The sequence below is a fragment of the Gekko japonicus genome, unplaced genomic scaffold (genome assembly GCF_001447785.1).
Source record: "Gekko japonicus isolate JY-2015 unplaced genomic scaffold, Gekko_japonicus_V1.1 scaffold1887, whole genome shotgun sequence".
Taxonomy (NCBI): Eukaryota; Metazoa; Chordata; class Lepidosauria; order Squamata; family Gekkonidae; genus Gekko; species Gekko japonicus.
The window spans coordinates 270411-284461 of NW_015175417.1; the positions used below are offsets into that span (position 1 = coordinate 270411).

General features: G+C 44.7%; 1 protein-coding gene across 1 annotated transcript in view; it reads left to right on the forward strand.

The window, feature by feature from the left end:
* NLRC4 (NLR family, CARD domain containing 4) overlaps nucleotides 1–14051 on the forward strand; it is a 24399-nt gene that overhangs the window by 6452 nt on the left and 3896 nt on the right. Inside the window, 6 exon segments of the mRNA XM_015425772.1 lie at nucleotides 737–2749; nucleotides 5133–5135; nucleotides 8300–8389; nucleotides 8965–9135; nucleotides 11155–11247; nucleotides 13455–13661. Coding sequence (XP_015281258.1) covers nucleotides 737–2749; nucleotides 5133–5135; nucleotides 8300–8389; nucleotides 8965–9135; nucleotides 11155–11247; nucleotides 13455–13661 — 2577 coding nt within the window.

The window sequence follows — 14051 nt, forward strand, 5'->3', positions numbered from 1 at the left end:
AATCAAGACCAGGACCACGGAGTGTGTTGGGGAGGAGGGTACCTATTTCCCCTGCCTACATGCCATTTTCAAGAGCCCAAATGCCAGACAACAAAATATTGGTAACATCAGGGTTTGCTTTATGACTTTATGCTTTCCCTTTCCCCACAGATCTGGTAGAGTGCAATTTGTAGAGTAAAGAGAAGAGTCTGTAATCAGAACTCTTGATGACAGGCTTCACTGTGCATGTTCTTTAGTGAACTGGTGAGGGCTTAAAAACCCAGTAAAGGTAAAGGTTCCCTTGCTCGAAAGCCAGTCGAATCCGACTCTAGGGTTGCGGTGCTCATCTCCGTTTCCAAGCCGAAGAGCCAGCGCTGTCCGAAGACGTTTCCGTGGTCATGTGGCCGGCATGACTAAACACCAAGGCGCACGGAATGCTGTTACCTTCCCACCGAAGTGGTACCTATTTATCTACTTGCAATTTCTTGCTTTCGAACTGCTAGGTTGGCAGGAGCTGGAACTAGAGATGGAAGCTCACTCCATCATGCAGCACCCGGGTCTTGAACTGCTGAACTACTGACCTTCCACAGCCTGCAGTTCAGCGTCTTAACCACTTGAGCCACCGCAGCTCAAAACCCAGTATGATAACCCTAAAGGAATCCTTGCAAGTTACCTCTCTAGCTCATCTTAATTTCATGTTCATAACACCAATATAGTTGTTTAATGACAATAAATTTCCTTGTATTTTTTCTCTTAGGAGTTGCCGAGAAAATAACACAGGAAGACTTAGACTACTTGGCTCAAGACTTAATGGATTTTTATCAATATCCATTATTTAAAAAATTTCATCCCCTGGGTGAGGAGATTGACATAGTTTTCGATTTGACAACTTCTTATACCGATACTTTGCTTTGGAAGAAAGATACCCGTAACACCAGGCAAGGACAGAAGACTTTAGATGAACTTTTGCATGAACTAGAAAATCCTTGCATCATAGAGGGAGAAGCTGGCAAAGGAAAAACCACTCTTCTCAAGAAGATTGCTTTACTCTGGGCAAATGAAGAACATCCTTCTTTGAAGAAATTCAAACTTGTTTTCTTCATCAGACTGAGTGGTGCACAGTCTGGATTGTATGAGACAGTGTGTGCACAACTTCTTACAGAGCATTATAGAATATGCAAAGCTGACTTTATGAAGATATTAAGTTCACTACGAGAAAAAACCCTCTTTTTGTTAGATGGTTATGATGAATTTGTACCACAGAGCTGCCAAGAAATAGAGTCACTGATTAAAGAAAACCATCGATTCAAAAACACAGTTATTGTTACTACCAGAACTGAGTCCATGAGTAGGGTTCGATACATTGGGTCATTGATTGCTGAAATAGGTGATCTGACAAAGGCGAGTGCAAGGCAGCTGGTTAGAAATGTACTGGAAGACAAGTTAGCAAAGGGCCTGTTGTCTCAGCTAGACGCAATAGATTCCACTTGCCAGAACTCAGGCTATCAAGTCAAGAACCTCATGAAGACCCCTTTATTTGTGATCATTGCTTGTGCCATCCAAATGGGGGAACCCACTTTTAATACACACACGCAAACAACTCTGTTCTCTACACTGTATGATCTGTTGCTGGAGAGGAACAAGCCCAAGATCAGAGAAATAGGGGATGAAGATTTTCTCCTGAGCATAAACCACTGTGGAGATTTAGCCTTAAAGGGACTCTTTGACAACAAATTTGATTTTCACCCTGAGGATTTCTTCCATGTAAAAGAAAAAGTTCTGCTTGCCACAGGCCTGATGCACAAGTACACAGTTCAGAGGCTAAAGCCTGTTTATAGGTTTTTTCATAAAGCCTTCCAGGAATATGTTGCAGGCAGGAGACTTTCCAAGCTACTAAAATCATATAAAGATGAGGAGATGGCCAGAGGGTTTGGTTACCTTAAACAAATAGATAACATCCCAGATATTATTTCTACTTACCACAATCTGCTCCTATATACTTGTGGAACATCCACAGAAGCCACCAGAACTATTATCAGGCACCTGTCAGCCATTCATCAACAAGGCAGTCTTTATGTGTTGTGCTCTCCCAATGATCAGTCATCAGACATACAACCCATGAAAAATGGGAGAAATGGGCAAGATGAAAAAAACTTGAGTGCAACATCTGCAAACTCACTTGTGGAATGTGCCATTAGCTTACTTTATGAAAGTGTCTCCAAATCGACTGTGAGTGAAGAGTTTGAGGAATTTTTCCATGGTAAAAGTTTGTACATCAATACTCAGAGCATCCCTGTGTACATCTGTGGCTTTTTTGAACACTTTTCTAATTGTGTGAGTGCACTAGAACTCATCAGATTAGATTTGGGGGGCTGCTACTCTTGGGGAGATGTAGAAGACGAGGAGAAGGGACACCTTAAAACGAATCCACAGAAAACAGTCATTTCTGAAAAGGCTGTTGCCTTATTTTTCAACTGGGAACGAAACCTACAATCTTTAGAAATTACCCTTAGGGATTTCAACAGGTTAGAAAAGGGCGATATCAAATATCTGGAAAAAATATGCTGCTCCGCTTCAAGTCTCAAGCTGCATGTCTGCAGAAGCCCTGGCATCACGGGAAGGGTGAAGGAAGTTCTCAGAAGCTGTAAAAACATGCAGGACCTTATTGTAGAATCAACACCTCTTACTACAGAAGACGAGCAACAAATAGCAGCAATGGTGGCGCTGAAAACCATAGAGATAAAAGATCTTCAGAATGCAAGTCTAACTGGTAGGTAGATAAGAACTACGGCAAACTTGCACTTTGTGGTCTAAGTGCAACTCCAAGGGGGGTGCCAATCAGGCAGGCGTCCTGCTTCATATCCCTATATGCTCTTACCAAGAGATAAACATACAGTAGTGCAAAAGGCCAGTATGGGATTCATCCTTCCCTTTCTCATCTTATAGCCTCTCTGAGGAAGCCCCTGGCATCTGTAACAGCAGCCACAGGAAGATATGTTCTTCTAAGTCGAGGGGTGGGATGGCAAGTATCTCTGTCTACCACTTTAACTTCCTTTCTGCCTCAGTCAGGATACTGTTACTGCTCCCACAATTCTGTCTACATGCAATGGAGCTCTGGCCTTGCATCCCAAACGATGTCTAATTGAATTTTAATAATTAATACTAAAGATGTTTGGATAGAAGCAAGAGGGACCTTGTCATTTTTGCAGTTAATGAAATGCACGTTGTGTTAAATATTACTTTGTATATAAATTCTCCATCACTACCTAGTGTCATCTTGAGAACCACCATTCCTCCCTACTCCAGCTGGTTTCACTGCTCAGCCGCAATGATGGTGGCATAGCACCTCCTCCTCACAGTGTCCTGTCAGCTAACTTCATAGTGCCAAATTTCTCTAGTCAGCTTTACTACCCCTTTCCTTTGAGCTAATGATCAAGTCCTAAAAGATGAATGTCACTTCAGTATAGAGACTAAGTGCAAGTGGAACATTTACAACATGAGCCTGGGGGGTGGGGGGGAAGCACTTAAGGAGCCAGCCCCACTTTGCCAGCTGGGGTATCTGTGGGAGATGCAGGCATAACCTGGAGACACGCTGGAGCAGTGCCCTGGCACCACTGCTCCAGTGCTGAGTGTTGCCATGGCACCACTGTGGCTGCCTACCAGACCACCGGTGGTGCAACCCCTCTGCCAGTGGGCTCAGGGGTGGATTTGGGAGCATGGCAGGAATTACTCAGCTCCCCAAGCCACTCCAGCCAGGAAATAGGGCTGCCAAGTCCCCCCGGGGGGCAGGGAAACCCCCGCCCCAGAAGCCTGTTCCCTGGCGCCGCCGGATCAGGCCCCGGGGGGAACTCCTCCCCGCCGTGTGCATCACCAGGAAGTGACACGGGCACACCAGGCACGCTATGGTTTTCCCTTGTATGGTCGTGGCCCCGCCCCCAGCGTGCCTGGCGTCATAACGTCACTTCCCGGGGAAGTGTATGCAGCGTGCGCGCGCTCCCGGAACCACATGGGGGTCCCCCAGGGAACAGGTACGTCGCACTTGGCAACCCTACCAGGAAATGGCCCTCAGAGTAACGTTACTCTTGTCATGTTGCCCATAAGCATCCATGCAGTCCAGATGCAGAGGAGTGGGGAGTTCTGGAAAGGAATGGGGTAGGCAACTTGGGCATTTCCTACTGTCATAAGCATGGGAAATAACAACCCTCTTGGCCCACTTTACCCAGCGGTACCTTTAGAAGGTCTGACAGCCTGCCCACAGCCACAGGAAGCTGCTGCAAGTACCCCTGGATGTCCTCCAGGCTTATGGGCCAGCCACCATGCAGCAGGCCCATGATGGCCAGCAGTGGGCCCCACAGTTGGTGCTCTATATAGCACTGTAATTGCCTGTTGCCACCCACATCCCTCTCTAGACACTGCAGGGCAGTTGCCACCTGATCCAGCTAGGCCTCCATGCAATGCTGGACTACCAGGACATCCATAAACAATGGTCCCGTGGACAGGAATGGGGTTGTGGTGAATGTGTGGTTGAGTGCAGAACCAGCCACACAGGCTCCTGCACCCCAGTCACCCAGCCAATGGGCCTGTAATGGGGCTGGCTGGTGGCCCACCTGCAGAGCACAGGGTAACTTGGGGCTGCTGTCCCTTGCCAGTCTGGCACTCTTGCAGGAGACATTCAAGGCAGGAGGGTGCATTGGCTCCAGCTCTGGCCCACAATGCTCTCCATCATTGCCTTGGATCCACTGGCAGTCTTCGCTGAGAACGGACAAGTGAGTTTTTTTTTTAAAAAAATAATATTTTTATTTTCTAGACTACAATCCTACAGTGTCAGGGGAAGGGAACAACCTAAAATAAAGAGTAACAAGGATCCATGTTACAGTGATATAAGATTGTTGATACATCCCTATTATCTTTAAAGCAAAGTATGAGAGTTAATAATATGAAAGTGTCAAGCAAACAATCACAATCTCTTTGGCTATCGTGTAAATACCATTGGATTAAAGTTATGCCTGAAGAATAAACATCAGGCTGTCAAAATTAAACTGTTTTGCATTTTCCTCTCCTCCTGTCAAAGTCCAAATTAGTTTTTAAATGCTTTAGGGGTGGCACCCCCTAACTCTGCTTCAGGATCAAATGGTTCAGCCAGACTAATCAAGGTGGTATCAAAGTCTTTCTCCTCCTCCTCCTCCTCCTCCTCCTCCTCCTCCTAAAAAAAAACTATCATAGTTAAACTATTTTGCATTTTCCTCTCCTCCTGTCAAAGTCCAAATTATTTTTTAAATGCTTTAGGGGTGGTAAGTCCTAATTCTGCTTCAGGATCAAATAGTTCAGCCAGACTAATCGAGATGGTATCAAAGTTTTTCCCATCTTTCCCTTCTTCTTCTTCTTCTGTGTCTTTATTTTCCTCCACTTTCTCAGGTCCCTCTTCCACTTTCTGTTGTTGCTTCAGGAACATCCGCTTTATTTCTTTCTCACTGAAATGTTGAGATCCTTTTGCAACATATCCAGCCTGTCGCTGAGTTTGGTCATCTGGTCCAGTAGAGGGCGTGAAGTTCCAGCAATCAGTTTGGGAAAGTCTGTGGTTGCTTCCAGCCTGGTAGCTGGTGATGATGTGCTGGCCGTTCCTGTTATAAGTTTCATTTTCAGCGCCATTTTTTGTATTCACTGGGTCATTGTTTACACAAGAGGAAAGTCCAAAAGTTCTCAGTAAGTCCGATGATTTATCGCTTTCTTGCCAGTCCGCCGCACACTCCATCATAATCCGCTTCCTTCAAGCCACCCTTTTAGCCTCCCACTTTAAAATTGATCTTTTCGGGCTCCATCATTCCCCTCCCCCTTCCACTTGTTTGGGGCTTTGGGACAGCTTTACTGCTAGCGTTTTATCGGTTGTTTGCTGGGTCATGGCTTCACTCACGTTTGTTCTTGCATTCGTTGCGCTTATAGAGAAGATCATTCCTTGGGATCCTTGTGCGCTCTGTCCGGTGTGCACCTCTAGGTGCCGTGGGGCACCTACCTCCATGCCGTGGGGGCCTATCGGGGCAAAAAGGTGCCTCAATCCTTTGGCTTCCGCCTTGGGAGAGGCACTTCTTGCGCCCCAGGCTACGACCCCCCTCCAAGGGGTCTGGGGGGCCAAGATCAACTTGGACCCCCCCCCATCGGCACATTTGCGGTGCGCTCACATCAGAGCTGTGATGGAGCGCACCTGTCTGCGAATTGACAAAACTGGAAGTCTACGAACAAATGAGCTTGATGGACCCCTGCCCACTGGGCCGCACTGGCTCTGGTGAGCAATAGTCACTGGTGGACCACTTGGTGTGTGGTGTTACCTTGGCCCTTTTCTCACTTCCCAAGAACTGCTGTTCACAGAAGGAGTCCGATTAGTGGAATACACACTAGCAGAGGTGGATGCTCTGCCTGCATGATGCATCACTTCTGTGGGGCATTGTCATCTGTGGGAGAGATTATGTGGGACAACGATGATGGCAGCCCAGGTGCTATGCAGGCCACAGGGGGGCATATTGTTCACGGTTGCCCTGGGCAGGGAATACCCCATCCACCTGTCCTCCACATATAGCAACATAGGCCAGTGGCACAGGCTGCAAATGCTGGAACACTATTGAGGGACCACCCCACATCACCAGCCTTGCCACTGTATGTGGTTCCAGACCTGCTCTTGCTCAGTGATCCCCCAGACATTCTGAGCCACTGTTGCTGGCTCCATGTCTCTGAACCAGGGGTCCTCCCGCTCCTCACCAGCTAGGGTACTGGCAGCCTTGTTGTGGAGGATGGCATGGACAGCAAAATGCTTGATGATGCCCAGGGGCTACATAGCCCTCCAGCTCCTGGTGTAGTGCAGGCAGTGGAAGCACATCTTCAGCTGGCTGAATGCCCACTCAGTTACTATATGGGTCTGTCTGTAGACCTTGTTGTTGGTGGCACAGTCCGCTACCTTATCCTTGGCATGAAGTGTGAGCAGGTTTATGAGCAGGGGGTAGACCAAGACACCTGTGGAGGAAGAAGGACAGCTGTCAGGGGTAGGGCAGCTGTCAGGGCCCCACCCCTGCCCAGTGCCCCCCAGTAGGGGAACTGACCCAGCAGTCAGCAGTTGCTCTCCAGCCAGGCAGGCATTCAGCATGTGGGTGAGCCCAGAAAGGGTGAAGATCTGTGCATTATGCATGCTGTCTGGGAACCTGGCCATGAAGTCCGTGAAGATGCCCTGGTGGTCACAGCTGGCCTACATACTCAGGCTATAGTAGAGGTGTTGGTTGCACTAGGACCTGCAGCTCTTCCTGGGGACTGATGAGCAGAGTGTAGGTGTACTCAATGGCCCCCATGATATTCAGGAAGCCTGCAAATGCAGCAAACCCATCACAGATGTGGGCCAGCTCTGCCTCCTCCAGGTAGAAGTGCACAAGGTCCTACAGGGACACAGGAGTATGGCACCCAGGAGTTGTGGAGGAGCAGCTCACCAAGGACTGGGATATCTCCAGTACCTCAGCCATATCTGCCTGGAACTGGCATCCAGGAAGCAGAGGGACAGCTCCACATTCTGCAAGACAGGGATGGACTTGGGGACAGGTACTTGGTCCTGCAGCACTCGACTGAGCTCCTTGCAGAGGGCTTGGCTGGGTACCTGTCCAAGTGGAACCATGCCAGGCAGGTGCCATCAAGGAGTTGCAGGGTACTGACTTGCTTACAGTAGCACCTGAAATGGAGCCTCCTTTAGTGTTGCTATGCTACCCAGACATACAGTGTAGGTAGGAGATGGATCAGGCAGATCACTGGCAGGGCTGCCAGGGCACTATCTGGGTGCAGGCCATCCGGTGACTTGGGGGAGGAGGAGCTGGTTAAAGGGATGCTTTACATTGGAAGGCATCCCTGCACTCCGGGGTCCATGGCCAGTATCTCCTGTGGACCTGGCTCCTCCCCTCACTGCCCCTCCACTTGCATGTTACTGGGGTCTATTCCCTGTGGGTGCTGCCCTGTAGTTGGTTGGCTCCCTCGTGTCCTTCATGGCCATTCTGTTGTGCACCTGTAATATTTTGTGGGTATGATGACACTATTACTGGGGATGCTGGCATGGTCATGGCCCCTGTGGCCTTGCTGCCTGGCCATTTGCCTGGTCCCCAGCCTCTGTGGGTTTCCTGCTGTTGCACTGGCAGCCAGCCACCTTTGCCTCAGAGGCCCTTAGGAATGCACTACACAACAGTATTAAAAGAGAAAAATGAGGAAAAATAACATATAGAACATGCTTAATATATTGTGCTGTATCATCATAAAGCAATCATGTGTCATCTGTTATATTTTGTTGGTTTGTTTGTAGTCCTAATTAATGGAATACCTGACCTAGTCAATGTGGAAAAACTGGTCTTTGATAACATCGAGATGAACGAGGCCACTGCTAAACAATTAGGTATTGTTGCATTTTCTTTTAATATTCCACTATACAATCAAACAAGTAATTTTGAATATCTGGATGGCAGCTCTTAATTTCTCATGTACTGTCAGAATATAAAGAATCCAGACTTCAGAGAGGTAAGGTTATTCTAGATTTGATAGCAAGTTTGATTTGACATGTATCCTGAGACCATATAGTATTAATAAGAACTGGGAGAGGGGATATTTGACTCACATTTGACAGCCTTGTTTGGGTGCTTTAATTGTTGTAGGGCTTATATTTTTAAGTAGCTGGGTAGTTTGTGTCAGGGTAGGGAGGGCCTAGGGACATGACGATCAAGAAACACAAGAAGAGGGAAGTATGGTGGTGGAAACCAGGTGTGCCAGAACCTGAGAAAGTAGTCTAGATACTGCCTGATTGTTTCTTTTCTGATTTTCTTCTAACTCAGGGGACTACCAGGCTTAATGTCCTACAGCTGAACAAAAATTAAAAGGGCAGCCATTTCCATGATCAAAGTTGGTTTTCCCTTGTTCAAAACAAACTCTAATCAAATATGAGATTAAAACTTTCTTTTTGTAATTTCTTTATAGCTGAAGGCTTCAAGAATTTGAAAAAACTGCATGTGCTGAATTTGAGTCATCTTAGGGACCTAGGGGATGGAATGACACATATAGTAAAATCAATACCTCTCTGCCTCAAAAATTTGAAAGAAATTCATCTAGTCAATTGTTGCCTTTCTGGGACTGCTGTGAACATTCTTGGTATGTGAAATTATCACCTTTTTTCTGCATGAATCCTGTGCAATTTAATGCATTTTAATTAACCCTGTGCAATTTAACGCATTTTAACGAAATGCATGTTTATGCTATATATGCATTTTTAGAAGTATGTTGTCCAGCAATCTGATTGGAATTTGTGGCACCATCATTAGAAACCAAAACCTGGATTGCAACATTTATTTTTAGATTTAAAATTTTTCATTCTTCAGAGATGTATTATTTACATTTACTTGTCAAAGATGGTTTCTGGAGTTCTAGTCAAAAATTAGTCAATGGTAGATTGCAGAGACTGATTTTGTCTTTTGAGACTTTAAAGCAAATGGAATACTCCTCTGCATGTAAACTGATTAAATCCAGAGTGTTACACTTTGACAAATTGAGCACTAGCTGTAGAGCACGAAGGGTATGCTCCTTGTACTACCTGGGTCTACCTATTCCAAGGACTCTGCCAGCATATTGGAAATTCTTAACTGTCCCTAAATACAGAATACTCTTCACTAAAACTAGATTAAATGTTTTACAGTTGGTGGAGTTAACAGGCAGGTTCCTAGGGTCTCCCTTTTCTGAGCAATTTTGTGATTGTAAACCCGGGAATCTAGATACCATCTGGCACTTCTTCTTTATTGATTGTAAGAAGCATTCACTTGGTAGAGATAAATGGATCACACAGTATGTATTCAGAAGTATGTTATAATCCAGCCTAACAACTCAGTTAAATTAGATCAAAGTTTATTTAATTCCACTAATTTGGGATTTCATATGCTCAAAATGGGTCTTTCAGTATTTGTTGACCTCTGGGAAAGTGAATGTGTTAATTTGAGTGGTTTGGAAATTATTTGGATTTTAGGGAGAGACATGGTAATGACATAGGGGCATACTTGCTGCAGGAGAGAAGGAATTAACACTGGTTTTAAATACCACAGTAATTGGCTGGGAAAACAGAAGCACCAGTGAGACAAGGGGAAATGTTGGAAGAATCCAGTGTAGCCCCAACACAGGACTGTTGCCTCTTACTACTGGGACACAGCTTGTCTAGATATTGTGACATATGAACAGATGTGAAGATCAAACTGCACATTATGTGGGAGAGCCATGATTAAAGCAATTCCTAGGAACATTTCCCTGGGATTAAGCACTGGCCTATTGAATAAACCTGAGTAGGCTTCTGAGCAGATATGCTTAGGATTGCTCTCCAGATCTCAAACATTTTTATTTTTACTTTAGTACAGCTATGCTGCCCCCAGTCAGCATTATCTGTAGTTTAGTAAAACTGCTCTGTATCTTTAAGACTTGTGCACCTGGGAATTGGAGTCCACAGTTAGGGGTCCCAGAAGCTTCCCTCTGACTGGCTCATTAAGAGTAATTTCCTGAGCTCAGAGGTGCAAAGATAGGATTTTATTGTTCTTTTCCGTTTCTTTGTTCATCAACCTTACTGCAAGGAGAGGGGAAGGCCATCTCTTTCCCACCGCGGCTATTGAACTAATCTAGATCACAAGATGTAACTTTCCACCCAGATATATCAGCCGGACTGTAACTGATTTCTGAATGCGTGTGAAGTTGAATAAAGATTATTTAAGCTCTCTCAGTAGTCATGGTTGACTCACACCTAGAGGCGTTGGCTTAGCACAGCTTGAGCTGACAGGACAACAGCCATGGGGTGTGAGTTAAAACTGAATGAAGCAGCAGTACTGGAAGAGATGTGTGTGTGTGTGTGTGTATATGTATATATATATAATACAGAGAGAGAGAGAGAGAGATATATGTTTTTATAAAGAAATCCTTTTATCACATAGACTAGTCCTTTCCTTGCTGTCTGGTACTAAATGTGGTTGTAGGAGAGTATGTAATTAGCATCAGAAGCAGTTCACAGGTATGATTGATTTCAGAAATTGCTGAAAAGACTTTTCAGTTTCTTACATTTCTCCATATTTTATGAAAGATGACTACAATTAATTTAATTTAATTTAATGAAGGAATAATTTGAATTTGTTTATTTTATAGCCCAGAATCTTAGCAGTTTATGCAACTTGTATGCTCTTAATTTATCTGATAATTTTTTGGGAAATGATGGAAAAGAAGCTCTTCACAAACTGGGTAAGAGAAGATGCTATGTGAATAGTTAAAACTGAAGACTGATTCTTTGTGACTTTTTATCCATGAAGTAGCTAGATAATGCTTTGTACTGTATCATGATAAGTTAAAATGCCTTGGTATGTATCAAATTCTAATTCATTACTGTTTTAAGGAGAATGTAGTTTGAACCTGCATTCTGATGAAATATGCGTATGTCTAAGCATCAGTTTTCTACAGAAAATTACTCAAGTCCAAAAAGCAAAATTCTATACTACACAATAATAAGTTTTATTTTAACAACTCATCACCAATAAACTGGAAGACTGAAAAGGCCTTTGATTCACACTTGCTTATAAAACAAATCTTTGGAAGCTTCTCGGTGAGCCTCTTTATATGCATATGAACCTTTCTTATACTGTTTGCCTGTCTAGCTAAGTATTGTTTACTGTGATCAGAGGTTGGTGTCGATTGAGTCAACTCCATTCTTGACTGGAGATAGCTGGGATTGAACTAGAGACCTGTATGCAAAGGATGTGTTGTGGGCATTGTTCCACAATGTAGAAGCCATCACTGAAAAAGTCCTACAATTTCACTTATATGAGGAAATGCAAAATATGACTGGCTTTGAAGGAATATACCGAAGACCCGCTAGTGATCACATCTTCATTCTTCTTGACTATAATGCTAAATGACCAATATCTGGGTTTGACATTGTCCGAGATTGATGCCTTCACTCCCACACTTACCCCAGGGGACTGGCAAACCCTACCAAAGGCATGCTGTGCCAGCAAACCCCAAGGCTGGGGAAATCATCTGTCAGGTCTCAGCAGGGTATGGCCTTGATAGAGTCTGCTTAGAAAGCCAGCTTGAAGGAGCCCAGCCAGCTCTCAGCAACAGAAGCCAGCCCACCTGAGTTCCTACTAGAGATCACTCTGGCATTTAGATCTGGCAGAGAGTACAGACAGCACTGACCTTCTTAGAGGAGGTCGGGCAGGCAGCCAGCTCCTTAAAAAAGTCTAGGGGAGAACGGCCACTGAGTTCACCAATCCAAGGCAAGTATCAATTGGCCTAGAGGCTTTTCACTCCCTAGGACAGGGTTGGAGAGGGAGGACTGGCTGGGCTCAAGGTTGGCCCTCCCTTGGGGAAGCATTTAAATTTAAAGCCCAGATGGGAGTAGGTAATTGGCAGAGCACAGTATGGAAACTTGAGTGAAGAGAAAATCCCCTCCTCTTGCTCTATTCTGAGGCTCTATCCTGGGACACTTGCCCAATTAAAAGCATCACTAGAGGGTAAAAAAAAATCTGTGTGTGAAATGGACGAAAAATACTGTCAGCTCCTACACTCCCTAAATATTGAGGTAGTTACTGAAATGGGATTCCATCATAAGAGAAAAGGATCTGCGCATAAATCATTCTAGCAGTATACATGTTCAAATTTGTGTGTGTGTGTGTGTGTTGTGTTGTGTGTTCCACTAGACATTTTATGACACATTCAAGTTTGTTTTTTTAAAAAATGATTAACTGTCCTAAGAAAAATACAAGTGCAGAAGGCTGCATTTAATTCCAGTCTCCAGGGCTGGGCTTTCTATGAGGCAGTGGGAGATGGTTGTTTCTGGCAGCAGATTGCAATCGAGGTATCTTTTTCCAATATGGATGGGTCACTTTGATTTAACTGCCAGTGTGGCGTTGCTCACCATTAAATTGCTTGCTGACATAGTCATAACATTTCTCTGAAAAATGCTCTGTGTCAGCAATTCTCAAGAAAAGGTGACTCTCAGAGCAACTACCATTAATGTCTCTATATGCGTCCTCATGGTTCATATGAGACATGAGGAGAGTGTCATGAGATTAACCTTGTCTGATCACAGGCATTGTTTTTGTTTCATCACCATTGAGCAGTTACCTTGGTTGTGTTATCAGTTGCAAGCTAAGTCAAATGCATGGACAATATAACATAGAAAACTGCTCCTGGGTGCACTGCAGATACTGCAGAAGCTGAAAAGAATACGAGATTCATGCAAAGTACAATAAGTGAAAGTATCTTGTGTTATGCTTTGATCCTAGCCATTAAACTAATTGCCAAAGCATTGGGGGGGGGGGCATTGTTCATTACAAAGAATCCTGCAACTGCATGGTTAGTGATTAATTTGTTGATGAGATACTATGAAAGGAACTATCATTCAGTTCTGTGGAATGATTTCAGTGGCATTTATTCAAAACTGTTTTCAGTTGACAGCTTAAATGTCCTACCAAAGATGAAAGAGCTGATGCTCCCCTGGGAGGACAAGGCAAATTCTTGTCTCATTAAGCTGCTACAACAGCTAGAAAGAATGCCACAGCTGACAAAACTTGGGCTGAAGAAATGGACCATCACAGACTCTGAGGCTGGAATTCTTGGTAAGTAAGCAGCCAAGTCAAGTAAGGGACAAACTAGACATGACAATGTCCACAGGTCAGACCCCTGGATGCTGCCTCCATTTTAAAACAATTTAAAAATATTTCAAGAGCCCAGTCCTGATTGGGTCTGTAGCACATCAGGTTGAGGAGCTCCTCCCTCCCACCCAACGCTTTTTCAGGTGCTGAAACATCTGCAATCACAAGCTGAACACGACTCGGCAATGTGATGTTGCTACCAAGAAAAAAAAGCCCAATATGACTTTAGGCTGTTATAGCAATCTTCCCTCCCTCACACACAGGATTTTCCCTTTGTTTCTTCTTTCGCACTGAGCAGCCTCCATATCTATTTTATTCTTTTTTGTTGGTCTATGGCTGTCCCACCCTCTCATGTTATTATATTTTTAGATGCTGGCCCAGCCCAGGGAACTG